A 14,480-nucleotide genomic window follows, 5' to 3' on the forward strand; every position below is an offset into this window, starting at 1 on the left:
TATTCTTTTTCTGTTTTTATACTTTATTTCCCTTTATTTATATTTATATAATTTATTTAATCATTAATTAATATATATTTATTAAATTAATTATATAAAATTATTATAATAATATAGATTTATCTTTTAATATATATATAGTGATTGTTTTTTTAAAATAATAAAATATTTACATGTATATTTTTATTAATAAATGATATATTTTTGTTTATCTAATTATTTATTATTTATTTTGCATTTTAATGAAAATTTTAAAATTAGATATTAATAAAAATTTTAAAATTAATCTATTTATATAATTTAAGAAATTTATTCATATTTTAAATTATTTTAAAAACAAAATGTAATTACTATGAGTAAAATATTAAAGTTATAAATATATAATTGAATTATTTATTAATGATAATTTATAAAAAAAAATTATTAAAAAAATAAAATGATTAGTATTTAAAAAATTAATAATACATCTAAATAACTAACTATAATATATGTATATATTTGTATTAATTATAAAATATTATTACAAATATAAAATAAATAATTTAAATAAACTTAGTGTTTTAACATTATCATATATACTAAAATAAACTGAATACTGTCGTGAGATCAGTTTAATAAAATAAGTTAAAGTAAATAAGTTTATAAAGTGGATTAAATTAAACTTTAAACATATTAATTGGTGCGTTTGATAACAAGAAATTATAATTTGGATTGAGAGTGTAATTTCAATTTTTAAGTTGGAAAGAATACATTTAATATTAAGAATTAAAATTAAATTTGAATTATAACGGAACATATGATTTTATAATTTTCAATTCCAATTTGTTTTGGTTCGAAATTGTATTTTTTTTAAGTATTTCTAAATAAGATATTTTAGTATTTTATCATTCACAATACTTAATTTCTTTTTTCAATTTAAAACGTTAAAATACCAACAAATATTTTTATTTATAATTTAGAAATTTAATATTTAAAACAGATATTTTTTTTTAGAATTTAGAATCGATATATTTTTTAATTTAAGAAATAAATATGTTAATTTTATTAATAAGAAACAAATACTAAACAAAAAACTATTAACACTTGAGTTATCCTAAGTTCTATAAAATCAATATCTAAATAAAATATACATATTTAAATTATTTTTATTATATTCTTTTTTAATCAAAAAAAAATATTTGAATTGAATTAATTTAATTTTAAATTTTAAACATAACAATTGAAATAAAAACAATATCAATTCGAGTGGAAATGAACTTTGAATTTAGAATTTTAATATGATAAGTACTAAAAATCAACCTTTCAATTTATAATATTAAAATAATTATTTTGAATCATTTTTTAAACAAATAAGATCAAAATAATTAACCCCATTGCTAAAAACATATTTAAACCTACGATGATTATCATTCTCACATATAAAAATACGGATAATCACCATATTCCGGTGATTGTCATGATCCAAGAACAGTTAAAAACTATTAATGATTTTAGGTTGATTCAGGCCACTAGGCTTCTCCAACCGACCTATGAATAGTATAAATACCCTCCTCAAATCATTTCGAAGCTAACCTACAAACATAGAAGCCTAAAATCAAAGAAAATGGAAATTCTCCATTAAAACTTCCATTCTTCAGATTTTTCAAATCTTCTGTTTAAGGCCTTAAAGTTTGGATATATGCATCTAGAAATCTTCCCTAAGGATTAATAGTGTCATGTATAGAGTTTTTTCAAATGACTTCCACGATATCTTGAAATCAACAATAGTTGATTTATTGAGTTTTTTTATTTACGAGAGAACACAACTCTTCATATATTATTTTAGAAAATTCCCCAAATATCGAGAAACTATTTTTATTTAGAAAATGATGTATTTTCCCCACAAAATGCCTCTAATATATAACTTAGGGTCTTGCGTAAAGATATTTTTTTTTATTATTATTAATTTATTTTTTTTGTTTAGCGTATGAGAATTGACCTCTAGCACTTATAATTTCATTTTTCAAAATTTTGGATCAAAACATTTTTAGAAATTAGCTTTTAACATCATCTTTTGTCCGTTTTAAAAGAAAACAAATTGTGTTTTATTTTACTTCAACCAAAAAGTCATCGATTGTGAATTCAAATTCGTATACATATGATTGTAATGCAATATTTTTTTTTTCTGTTTGAGAGATTTTGTGCTCAATCATCAATAATTGAAGTTTATATAAGGATTCCATTTATTAATTTATACCACATATCTCGGAAGTATAATTCATTTTCCACATTTGTAAAAAATTTGCGTGTTTGGTAATTTTTGACTCCGAGTGATTTTCTTATATATATATATATATATAATATATATATATGATAGAATCAGTACACTCATGCTTTTGCACGTAGCAATCGAGACTAGAGTCTGAGTGAGTAATAAATTGTGATTTCAATATCTCAATCCTAAACTATTACTATTTTTTTTATTATTTATTATCATTTTTTCTTTTATAGCACCCAATATACTATCTCGTAGAATTAGTACATTTATACTCTTGTATGTAAAAATTGAGACTAGAGTATGAGTGAGTAACAAATAATGATTTCAATATCTCAATCATTATGAGGCTTTTTTCTTTTTTTCCTTTTTTTTGTTATATTTATTTCTTAAAAGTCGAAGACTCCAAACACATATTTTTTAATATATAATATCCTTCTTTGAATACATGGTTTTACAATTGGCTTGACTTTACCACAAGCATCCCTTTAAAACATTTTTTAGTTATCACGTGTTTACAAAACGAAAATTCACTTCGATATATTTCGTTCGGATTTCAGGAAACAATTGAGTTCATTTTGAAACAATCATAAGAACAAATGATCTCATCATTGTCCCTATTGATTTTCTAAATATTTATACAAAAATTGACATGTCTAAGAGATTAAAATTTTCCATTTTCTCCTAACGTAAGCACTAAAAATCTACATTCCCAATTTATAAATTTAAAATAATTATTTTGATTTATTTTCAAATAAATAAAATCAAAATAATAACCCCAAGGCTAAAGCCTAATTAAACGATTAAATAGATTAATTATTGTGATAAATAAAACCTAATTAATTTAGGATAATGGCCAAATCAAATAAATAAAATTATTTAGGATAAATGTTTGACTCATATTATCTCAAAATAATTTTTAAAAAAATCAAATGGATTAAAATAAATAATTTAGGATGAAATTTGATACCCATTTTATCGCCAAAAATTATATATTTAACCCAAAAATATAATAAAATAAAATAAAATAAATTGGCAAAATATTTGTTATATTTATTTTAAATATTTTGTGTATTTTAAAGAATTAAAAATAAAGCCAAAAGGTTGAAAGAAAAAATTAAATTCAAACAAACTTTTAAGGTTTTAAATAAAAAAATAAATTCACAATCGAATGTAGCCGAAATTCAGAATAATTTTCATCCAACGCCTAGGAAGTGCCAGTGTCTCCCGCTTCAACAAAGGAGGTGTGCATCCGCGAAGCAGGGGATCGATTGACGCGCGCCTTAACGCTATTAGTCGAAATGAGTTGATCGCGATGGAGCGCTGATAGAACGTGGATAGAGCGCTCTGCGTCCGCGTTTACACCCAAAACGACATCGTTTTACGTTTGGGTTGTCTTCTTCCTTGCGATCGCCGAAGGATAAGAACATGTCCCATCTTTGATTTATCAAAGATGAAACTCCGCCTACAATCAACCAGTTCGAATGATTCAAAAGGTGAAATGATCATCCTACCACGATGATCATTTTCCCTATATTCACAGGCATCAATAAAGGATATTCCCACAACTAGGATGAAGAATAACCAAAACACAATAAATGGTGTTTAACTGATTCAAACCCACTTGTTGCCTCAACCGACTTTTGGAGGCTATAAATACCCTCTCTTTACAAATCCAAAGCTAAGAGATCCAATCTCAAGCTTCGAATCAAGATTTATAGAAAATCTTCCAATTAAGCTTCAAGCTTTTGAATTTTGCGAAATCTTTGCATAAGGGCTTAAAGCTTGGATTCAGTCATTCAGAAAGCTTCATTGAGGTCAAAGGAGTGTTCTCCAACACTTGGTAAACTTCCAGTCATCCATTAATTCATACTTCCAATTTGAAATTAAAATTTTTATATTTCAGTTTTAATAAGCTTGAATGTTGTCTGGTTCTTAAATTTGATGATTGTAAATCGATTCTAGGATCATTTATGAGCTTTCTATGAAAATCAAAACCGATCAATCGGTCATAAAAGGAAAAAACCCTAATTTTAATTTTAAAAAGTTAAAAAATGGGTTTCCTATTCTTGGTCTAATCCTCAAGAATAACACCTAAAAAAGCTTCCCAAATTGGTGATATGCTGCTTTCCCAGACTGCACATGACGAATGCTTATTTTGAAGTTGAGATCGATCAAATACTAGGAAGTGCTTATCCAGATTATCGATTTGAGAAAGTACCAGAGACATTGAGTATCGAAGTCATTTAATACCGAAGCGCCTATTAAATGTTGAGGATATTTAATACCAGAATAAATAATCGACCGACCGCGCTTCATTAAATGTCGAAGTCCAAATAGTCGACCGATCGCGCTTCATTAAATGCTGAAGTCCAAATAATCGACCGGCCGCGCTTCATTAAATGTCGAAGTCCAAATAACCGGATACGCCTCATTAAATGCCGAAGTCCAAATAACCGATCGATCGCGCTTCATAAAATGCTGAAGTCCAAATAAACGGATACGCCTCATTAAGTGTCGAAGTCCAAATAACCGACGGTCGCACAAACTACTGACTTGCAAACTACCAAATACGCCCTTGCAAACTACCGACTTTGTCTACGTGGCAATTTCGGTATTCTGGAGCGCTTCCAGTTTTTTTATAATGCTGGATGCGCCTACATGGCAATTTCGGTATTTTTCTCAACCGAATGCATGCAGCTTCCCTGAAATAATAAAACTCAAATTATTATTTACGCTTAGTGAGATTCGAACCTAGTCACCTGTGTGACAGACATGAGTACTTTTCACTGTACTACAACACCTTATTGTTATTTTTAAAATAATTAATATACTTGATATGACTTAACAATTATATATATATATATATATATATATATATATAATTTAACCTATATATATTTAATTCAACTTAGTTTTATCCATTCATTATCAAAGTCATTTCATAAATTATATTCTAACCATTTCTCCTTTTTTGATTATTTAAACTAAATATTTAAAACCTGATAGTTTTATAATCGTTGGTTAATTATCCTAAGTTAATTAGTTAATTTACTCTAATAATTTCTCCTTTTTGATTATTTAAACTAAATTATCAAAACCAGATGAGTTTATAATTAAATCGGTTTAGACATTATTGTAATCTAACAATCCTAAAATATTTCTATGGTAAGAAAACATAGACTCGAGAAGTGGCTTCGTGAGGATGTTAGCCACTTCATGCTTGTTACCTTCATATGTTATGTTTGTCAATAGCCGGCTGTCCATATGTCATGCTTAATCTTCCACTATGCAGTCCTACTTTATCTGTATTCATAGACAAAAACAGATCTGGTACCCATTTTTTTTGGGTCCGTGATGGATTAGTCCCTTGGGAATCCATACCTCAATTATGCTTATGGATTTCCCATTGTGTGTGTGTGGTAAGTTTGACTTATCTCTTACTGCCTGCTGATGATTCATGAACTTCAAAGGATGATTTTTGATAAACATTTCTTGACTTTCTATCAAGTTTTTTCTTGTCATACCAACTGTCTGTTCTTCTCTCAAGTTTCAGCCAATTTGAAGATGGCTTAACATAAATCACTTCATCCTTTGAAGTCAAATTCTCACATTTTGGATCAGTTCCTTTATCAGTTAAACTACCCTTAACAAAACTTATTGTCTTAAGCTTGTCTTTCATTGGGTTTAACTTTTCACAAGACTTGTCTAGGCTGGCATTGTCAAATCCTAAACCGGATTTGCATTCGGTAGGCCTCAATAGAGTAATATGTTGTCTGACTGCATCTCTAGACCTCGTCCAGGAACTGACCACGTATGTCAAACATTGGTTTTCAGAAAATAGTGTTTGAACTTTTTTCTTGAGCTTCTCATTCTCACATGAGAACTCAACCACTTTGTTTTCAAAATCTTTTGGTTCAAAAGTTTGAGATGAAGAAGAGTTATCACTTTCATATTTCAATCTCATTTCATTGAAGGAGTCTGACAACTTCTTGTACTCAATGACCATGTCATTAAGTGCAGCAGTTAAGTCATATCTTATAAATTCTTTAGTGGAGAAATCAAATACCTCAGATTCTTTCTTAGCCCTGAAGCAGGTAACAACTTTATCAGAACTTTCGCTGGATAATGAGTCGTTCGAATCGCTATCACAAACTTCGTTTGATAATTACCCTTTTATAGGTTGATTATCAGTTTCTATTCTTCACAATCGTCACAAACTCTTGAACCGAGTTCAAGTGCGGAAGTGTTTGTTTCGACTTGAAGCAACAAATAAATGGTTGGAAGATTCAGAAAGTAAAGAAGACATGACACAAGAGATGTTTATGGATGTTCAGAGTAAACTCTCTTACGTCATCCCTTCTTCTCGACCTCGAGAAGGATATTCTTCTCAACCTTGGGAAGAATATTCACTAGAAGATTTGGTTAAATACAACACACTTATCCCCTCTTCTAGCCTAGCGACAACAAGATGTAGATATCCCCCAAGCCTCCATGAGGTCCTAGGTTCGAGCCCGTCAGGCGATAAGTTCTACACCTTGTTAAATGGTCAAGTATGTTTACGGGTTATTTACTTAAGCCGCGGGGATTAGTCGCACTCCATAGGAGCAGCGAAACCCAGCGTTCTCAAAAAAAATACAACACACTTGTACAACTCAGTTAAACAACCAGGACTTAGTTACTGCTTGTTTTCGAACTCCTAACACACAACACTTGTTGATAGACACTCTATAAACTTACAAAGAACTCGCAATGATGGAAAATTGATACAATGATTTTCGATATGAAAACACTCTCTCATAGAAATATGCTAAGACAAGAGCTTGAATATATATGTAGAGAGTTTTATTAGCAAGAGAGCCCAGATCCTCAATTCTCCTGCTTGTCTGTTCTTCCTTTTATCTTCTTTTATTTCCAAAGCACAACAAATGTCGTATAACAGACATATTTGTTTTAGAAGACACCAGTCCTAACTTGATTGGTTGAATTCCAGAAAAGTACATCAGAAAATATCCTCCTTTAATCCTGTCTGTATTTTTATGATAGTAGCCAAGAATTCATTAATGGAGCCTGTTACACTTGGAGCGTTCATTGTAGAGAATTTGAATAATTTTGGTATATGATAGTCTTCTTTAGGTTTGTCTCTACTATTTTGACAGACTGCCCATCCCAAATTGGTGATATGCTGCTTTCCCAAACTACCCATGACGAATGCTTAATTTGGAGATGAGATTGATCAAATATTGGGAAGTTCTTATCCACATTATCGATTTGAGAAAGTACCGGAGACATTTAATACCGATGTCATTTAACACTAAAGCGCCTATTAAATGCCGAAGACATTTAATACCGGAATAAATAACTGATCGGTCGTGCTTCCTTAAATGATGAAGTCCAAATAACCAGATACGCCTCATTAAATGCCGAAGTCCAAATAACCTAATACGCCTCATTAAGTATCGAATTCCAAATAACCGATCGGTCGCGCAAACCACTGAATACGCCTTTGCAAACTACCGACTTTGCCTATGTGACAATTTTTGTATTTTGGAGTGCTTCCGGTTTTTATAATGTTGGATGCGCCTATGTGGTAATTTCGGTATTTTTCTCAGCCGGATGCGCGCAACTTCCCTGAAATAATAAAACTCAAATTATTATTTGTGTCAAATCACAAGCTTCCGAGTGAGATTTAAACCCTGGTCACCCGTGTGGGCGGAAGTACTTACCCCTATACTACAACATATTGTTGTTATCTTTAAACAATTACTATATACTTGATATGACTTAGCAATTTTATATATATATATATATATATATATATATATATATATATATATATATATATATATATAACTTATATATTTAATTGAATTTAATTTTATCCTCCATTCATTATCAAAATCATTTTATAAATTATATTCTAACAATTTATTCATTTTTGATTACTTAAATAAATATTCAAAACCTGGTAGTTTTATAATCGGTGGCTAATTATACTAAGTTAATTAGCTAATTACTCTAACAGTATATATAACAATTATTGAATATATTGAATAAATGATTGCATAAACTATCACAAATTTTATTGGATCGTTTTTAAATATTCATTATTTGAATATAAATTTAATTGAGTATTGCAAAACGAGTGCACATATATTTGCAAATATATTCTAATTAATCATATGTATATATTATCAAATATATTGAAGAAAAGATTGCATAAATTACCGTAAATTGTATGACATCATTTTCAAATATTAAGTATTTGAATAAAATTGTTAATGTATTGCGTGCGGAAATATTTGAAAATGTTAATACGTACTAATTTTAATAATGTATATATATTAACGAAGTTATTGAAGAAATTATTGCAAAAACATGAGGCTTTTAATAAAAATATTAATGTAAATATTGTTGGAAAATTATACTAACCATGATTAGTATATGTTTTACAGATTATGGGAACCAGTATTGCACGCGTTATTGCAAATTTGCAATGTAAAGAATGTTGTTGTGCACTTGTAGTGTTAGGGATTTGTCAAAAGAAAATGTCTTCTCCTATTAATGAATCGATCCCTAAATCAAAAATCGTTTCTTCTTCGGTCAATCTGAGGGAGCTATTAACGAATTCGATTATTGACAATCGAATTAACTGAAAGAAAAAACTCGGAGAATAATGTTGAGGGAAAAATTAAAGAAAAAACTTGGAGACGGTATGTATGCAACTCAAGTTTTCTTTCACTTACACGATTTGTTTATTTAGGCTTGTTTCCCCAAAAAAAATATATAAATCAACTTAGTGTTTTGTCAATAAAGATGTACCAACATATGTATACATGTTAGAACACAAGCTTAACACAATAAGAAAAAGAAATATGGTTTTATTTTCAAAAACACAATATTTTTTTAAGCATAAAACATAAACGTAAAGACGAGGACAAGCATTTTGGTGAAGAAAATGGAGGAGCACTAATGGTCATTCAAGGGTGTTGAAGAAAAATCCCAAACTTGTTGTGCAACTGTTACTGATCGAAGAGTCACAACTGCAAGATAGGGGAAATGTTGATCAAGAAAGATCCTCCCCAGCACCAGGTACAGTGGAGAGGTGTCCCATTTTTCTCCCTATTCTCTATTTTTCATTCAAGCCACATAAACAATTAAACAAAAAAGGAAAAAACCTAAACAACGACGATAATTTAAAAAAGTATTTGGATTCGAGCTGAGGTTAGAAAAGGTAAGGCAATGGGGGATGAGGATACTTTGCACGGACAGAAGAATATTTAAAGTAGCCACTAGCCAATGAAAGGCATAGCTAGAAGAGAATAGTATTGTTATAGTCCCCTAAAATAGAAATATAGATGCACATACTTGTATATATATACTTAGTACAGCTTCCCTTGAACTATTACACTTCTATAAAAACAACTACACAAAAAACAAATATCTTTTTCTCTCTATTTTTAGACATGCGAAGGGACATCAATCCTCTTGTCGTTGGGAGAGTTGTGGGCGATGTGTTGGACCCTTTTGTTAGGTCCATCGAGCTCCGGGTTACTTATAACACGAGGGAAGTCACAAATGGGTGCGAGTTTAGACCCTCCCAAATTATCAACCAGCCTAGGGTTGACATTGGTGGTCAAGATCTTAGGACTTTTTTCACTCTCGTAAGCTTTTTCTTCTTGTTCGTTTTATTTAGACCAGGAATTATTCAAATTCTAATATATGCAAGTATTGTTGACATGTGTTTAAAGGTTATGGTGGATCCTGATGCTCCTAGCCCAAGTAACCCAACCCTTAGGGAGTACTTACATTGGTATTGTCACTTCTCTCTGTTTAATTTCTTTTGTTCCAGCAAATACTAACCCGAGAAAGCCAATCGGAAAATAAAGGATTGTAGCTCTAGCCTAATTTCTAGATACGGTTATAAGTTCCATTTCTGATTTCCTTCTAAGCTATGACTTAGGAATTTCTGTCCGACCACTATTAAATAAAGTAAAGGGGAAGAAAACAATAACAAAATTAGTGTTGTTGTCTCTTTAATTATCTTTGTTAAATATTTAATAGGGTTTAAAAACAATATTTATATAATTAAATAGTACTTTATCATTATTTCACTTAATTACTAAGTAAAGTATTCTATATATTTTTTAAAAATTATAAAATTTTACTAAAATAATATAAGTCAATTTTTATCAAAATATACAACAAACAACACATTATATTCAGATTATTTAAATATATAATTGAATCAAATCGATTCAAGTATATTACAAATGTTAATATATAGTGGGAAAATATATTAAGTCATCTTATTAAAATATACACCAAACAAGTTAGACTTAGATTCCGATTATTTAAATATAATTGAATTATATATATTTTTTATTTTGAATGAAGGAGAATTAACGTGTTATCCAAGTCTTTCTAAATGTTAATATTTAATAATAATGAAAAGATGCATAAAGTTTTTTAAATGATTTAATAATTTCAACCTATGACTCATTTATATGTTTTCAGAAGAATATAAAACCATGATGTTGTTCAGCATATTGTGTACTGACAATGTTCTATGGCCCTACTCTTACTACACTCAAATATTCCACTTGTTTTTATCTTATAAGATTTTATTTAAAACATATAATAATTCAAATTATTATTATGAAAAATAATATTCTTCCTTCTTATTTTAATTTTATGTTTATTGAAAGTATAAAATATTCAATTACATAATATTTTCTTAAAACCAATTAAAAACAATTAATGTACTTGAAGATAAATATTTATTTATTTTTCTTATTTAAATAAAGGTAAATAACATTCAGAAATTAAATGCTATTCATATTTTAATGTTATGTATTTATTAATTAATGTTAGTGGAGCTAATTATGACATTTTTATAGTTTTAATTCTTAGTTTTTTTAAAAAAAAATATGTACATAATAATATAATAATAACCTTATTTCAATTTAAAGTAATCATAGTGAGAATTTAACTCAAAACTTGTAACTCTTTTATCACTAATTAACTTATATTATACCAGGGGATGAGTTCCACATTATATATTATTAGGATTATTCACTTTATATCTTTAATTATTAAAGTGCAATCTGTAGTTTAATATAAATTCTTGAAAGTGTTTATTTTTGTTCCATTTTAATTGCAAATAAGATTCGTATTTCCCTCATCACAAGCTACATGGATCACAATATTTTAGAAATATATATTTTAGTTCAATTAATTAAATTATGAATTGATTTTTGAAAGTAATATATTTTTTTACAATCTTTCTATCTTTTTAAAAGTAAATATATGTTGTCACATATTATCATTATAATAAGATAAAAAATTGTAAAATAAAGAGGAAGGTGATTTTGTTTAAATTTAATATGAAAAAGTATGACTAAAATGAAAAATTATACTCCAAATGATCTAGTGGGTTCAAATCACGATTACCACTAAGTTATTATATTAATTCATCGAATAATAAGCTAAATTAAAAGGTCATGGTCATTTATATATATATATATATCACCTAAAATTAGTAATGAGAATATTTAAGTTACTATTGAATAACCCGAAGAAAAATATTAAAATCTATATAGAATTGGGTGGGCACCTTTTATCTTTTGAAAGAGAATGATAATGTTGATTCATAGCTGTGTGAAGAAGAGGATCGATCAGTCCCCCCCACCCCCACCCTGTAGCCTATGTCTCTTTGCTTATTCTTTATCCATATATGAGTGGTCTTCCTCTAAGCCATTTGGATTGAGATTGATAGTTAGGATAGGTATATTCTATCATGAAACCTATATATAGCAATTCTTTATGGTGACTCTTGAGGACGGCCCTCCCGAGGTAATGCTACCCAGGCTCGGGCCGCCCCAATCTGGGGGGAATAATTCTTTTGTCAAAAGAATGATTTTAAACCTATAGCCATTCTAAATCAAATACATTTTAAACCTGCAACACAATGTTAACACAATGGTGGAAGTTAATTGTTTGAAGTACTAGATTAAAACATTCTTTCTATTTTAACTATCTTTATAAGAGGAATTTTTATTTTTGATTTATTTTAGTGCATTACAAACCTCATAACTTGTTTAATAGTAAGATTTAAATATCTTTAATTTGCATGCAAATATATCAATTGATATAATTGACATGAGTAATAGATTACTAAATAGGTCATAATTATTCTAAAAAATTAACTATCAACCAATTTTATCAACTTACTATTGTTAGATTATGATGATAAGGATTCTATAACATTTATAAGTTTAAGTTAATTATCACTCGCCTTTATTTTTTAATTGATTTATGGTGTGACTTTAACACATGTTGTGATTACTCGGTAAGTTCATATCACATTTATCGCTATTATACTTATTAAATATATAATGAGTTTGTGTCTTGATTTTGAAACGCATAAAGTCCATAAATAAATATGTTGGTAAAAGATTATATTATCTTTTAACTAGTATAATGCATTGTGCAAAGCTTTTAGTGTAGACAAGGAATGAACTTAATACTTAATTGGTAAACATCTTTCTTTTCTTTCATATTTTGTTTTTGGATGAATAATACTGTCTTCATGGACTTAATTAAGGTGCTTGTTCGGATAGGAATTGTTTTTAATAATTTTTATTATTTAAAAAATATTGAAAGGTGATGAATTGAGTAGGTATTTTTATGTAAAATAATTTAGGATATGAATATAATGATAAAATAAATTATTATTTTTTTAATTAATTATATTTAAATTAATTAATTTAATGAGACGATAAAAGTTAATAAAATAATGCGGTTATATTGAATATAAAAAAACAATTAATCTAACAAGGTCAAAAACTTTATCAATTTCTAATGATGGTCCCACTTGTTTTATAACTTAAGGAACATTCCCTAGCTCCCACCAATTATTATACTTATTAATATTTTAATTTTCACTTGATGTGATTCTTATAGTATGATAACATTTGTATTTTCTTGTGAAAAATGTATACAAGACAAATCAAGTAATCTTTAGTAGTTTCGAAAATAAATTTGTACGTCTTCTTTGTCATTAATTATTATAGGTTGGTCACTGATATCCCAGCTACCACAGGAGTGAGTTTCGGTTAGTTAATTTAAATCTCGTCCTAATAATCATATGCCCAATATTTGTTTGTATAAATATTTTTTGGTCATATGTAGGACAAGAGATGGTTTGCTACGAGAGTCCACACCCGACAATGGGAATTCACCGTTTCGCATTCATACTTTTCCAGCAGCTAGGAAGGCACACGGTTTACGCTCCTGGATGGCGCCATAACTTTAACACTCGGGATTTTGCTGAGCTCTACAATCTCGGCCTCCCTGTAGCCGCAGTTTACTTCAACTGCCAAAGGGAAAGTGGATCTGGTGGCCGAAGGGCGTGATCAATTAAGGATATGTGTCGTTGAGCAATTAAAAGATCATATATATAATATAATATAAATATCCATAGATAACTTTACTGTCTTCAAAATAAATGAGAGTGTGCTGATATTATAGGCTTATGTTGGTGCCTTAGTTAGTTATAATAAAATATAAAAAAATGGTGCATCTCTATCAGGTTTTATGAGAACGATTTTATTATTATTATATTTAATGTCAACAATATTCATGTTATAATAAATATTTCATCAAATATCACAACTCAATCAATTGAGTCCATCAAGATAACATATATTTTGTGAAATGCATGACATCATTGCTAACTTAAAATTCCATTGGATCAAAAGGCAATAGAGGCATAACAAGCAATAAAAAAAGAATTTAAAAAACATTGTTGGGCTTTGAGTTGAGAAGTTTTGAAATTTTTTTATTTTTATTTTTATATAAAGTCCTAAAATGTATTAATATATATATATATATATATATATATATATATATATATATAATGATAATTTTTATTTTAAAATAAAAATTATTTTCATATTTTATTTTTATTAATTTGAGTAATGCAATTGATTGATGAAAGTCTGGATTAAATAAAGTTCCATTATTTTTTCTTATTTTTTAACACTCAACCGAATAAGGCCTAATTGATCTTTCTAAAATATAAATTAAATTTTATAAATATTTAAATATAGAATTAATTGCTCATGATTAATTATACTCAAAAGTTACAAGCTAAAAAGATGTGACACTACTCCAAAAATGAAAAGAACAATTATAGGTTATACGTGGTTTTGTTCAAAATCAA

At 28.2% G+C, this 14,480-nt stretch overlaps 1 protein-coding gene across 1 annotated transcript; it reads left to right on the forward strand.

The window, feature by feature from the left end:
• Positions 1 to 9,720: 9,720 nt before the first annotated feature.
• LOC124921536 (protein HEADING DATE 3A-like) lies at positions 9,721 to 13,730 on the forward strand. Its single transcript, XM_047462207.1, has 4 exons — positions 9,721 to 9,918; positions 10,006 to 10,067; positions 13,330 to 13,370; positions 13,448 to 13,730. The coding sequence occupies exons 1-4, from the start codon at positions 9,721 to 9,723 to the stop codon at positions 13,669 to 13,671; spliced, it is 525 nt and encodes a 174-aa protein (XP_047318163.1). The 3' UTR covers positions 13,672 to 13,730.
• The last annotated feature ends 750 nt before the right edge of the window (positions 13,731 to 14,480 follow it).

This window comes from Impatiens glandulifera, chromosome 1 (assembly GCF_907164915.1).
Source record: "Impatiens glandulifera chromosome 1, dImpGla2.1, whole genome shotgun sequence".
Lineage (NCBI taxonomy): Eukaryota > Viridiplantae > Streptophyta > Magnoliopsida > Ericales > Balsaminaceae > Impatiens > Impatiens glandulifera.

Bases quoted from the DNA above. Each gene is read 5' to 3' on its own strand.
- LOC124921536 (XM_047462207.1), top strand. From the start codon at position 9,721: ATGCGAAGGGACATCAATCCTCTTGTCGTTGGGAGAGTTGTGGGCGAT. The intron at 10,068-13,329 runs GTATTGTCACTT...TAATTATTATAG, and splicing joins CTTAGGGAGTACTTACATTG to GTTGGTCACTGATATCCCAG. The intron at 13,371-13,447 runs GTTAGTTAATTT...GGTCATATGTAG, and splicing joins TACCACAGGAGTGAGTTTCG to GACAAGAGATGGTTTGCTAC.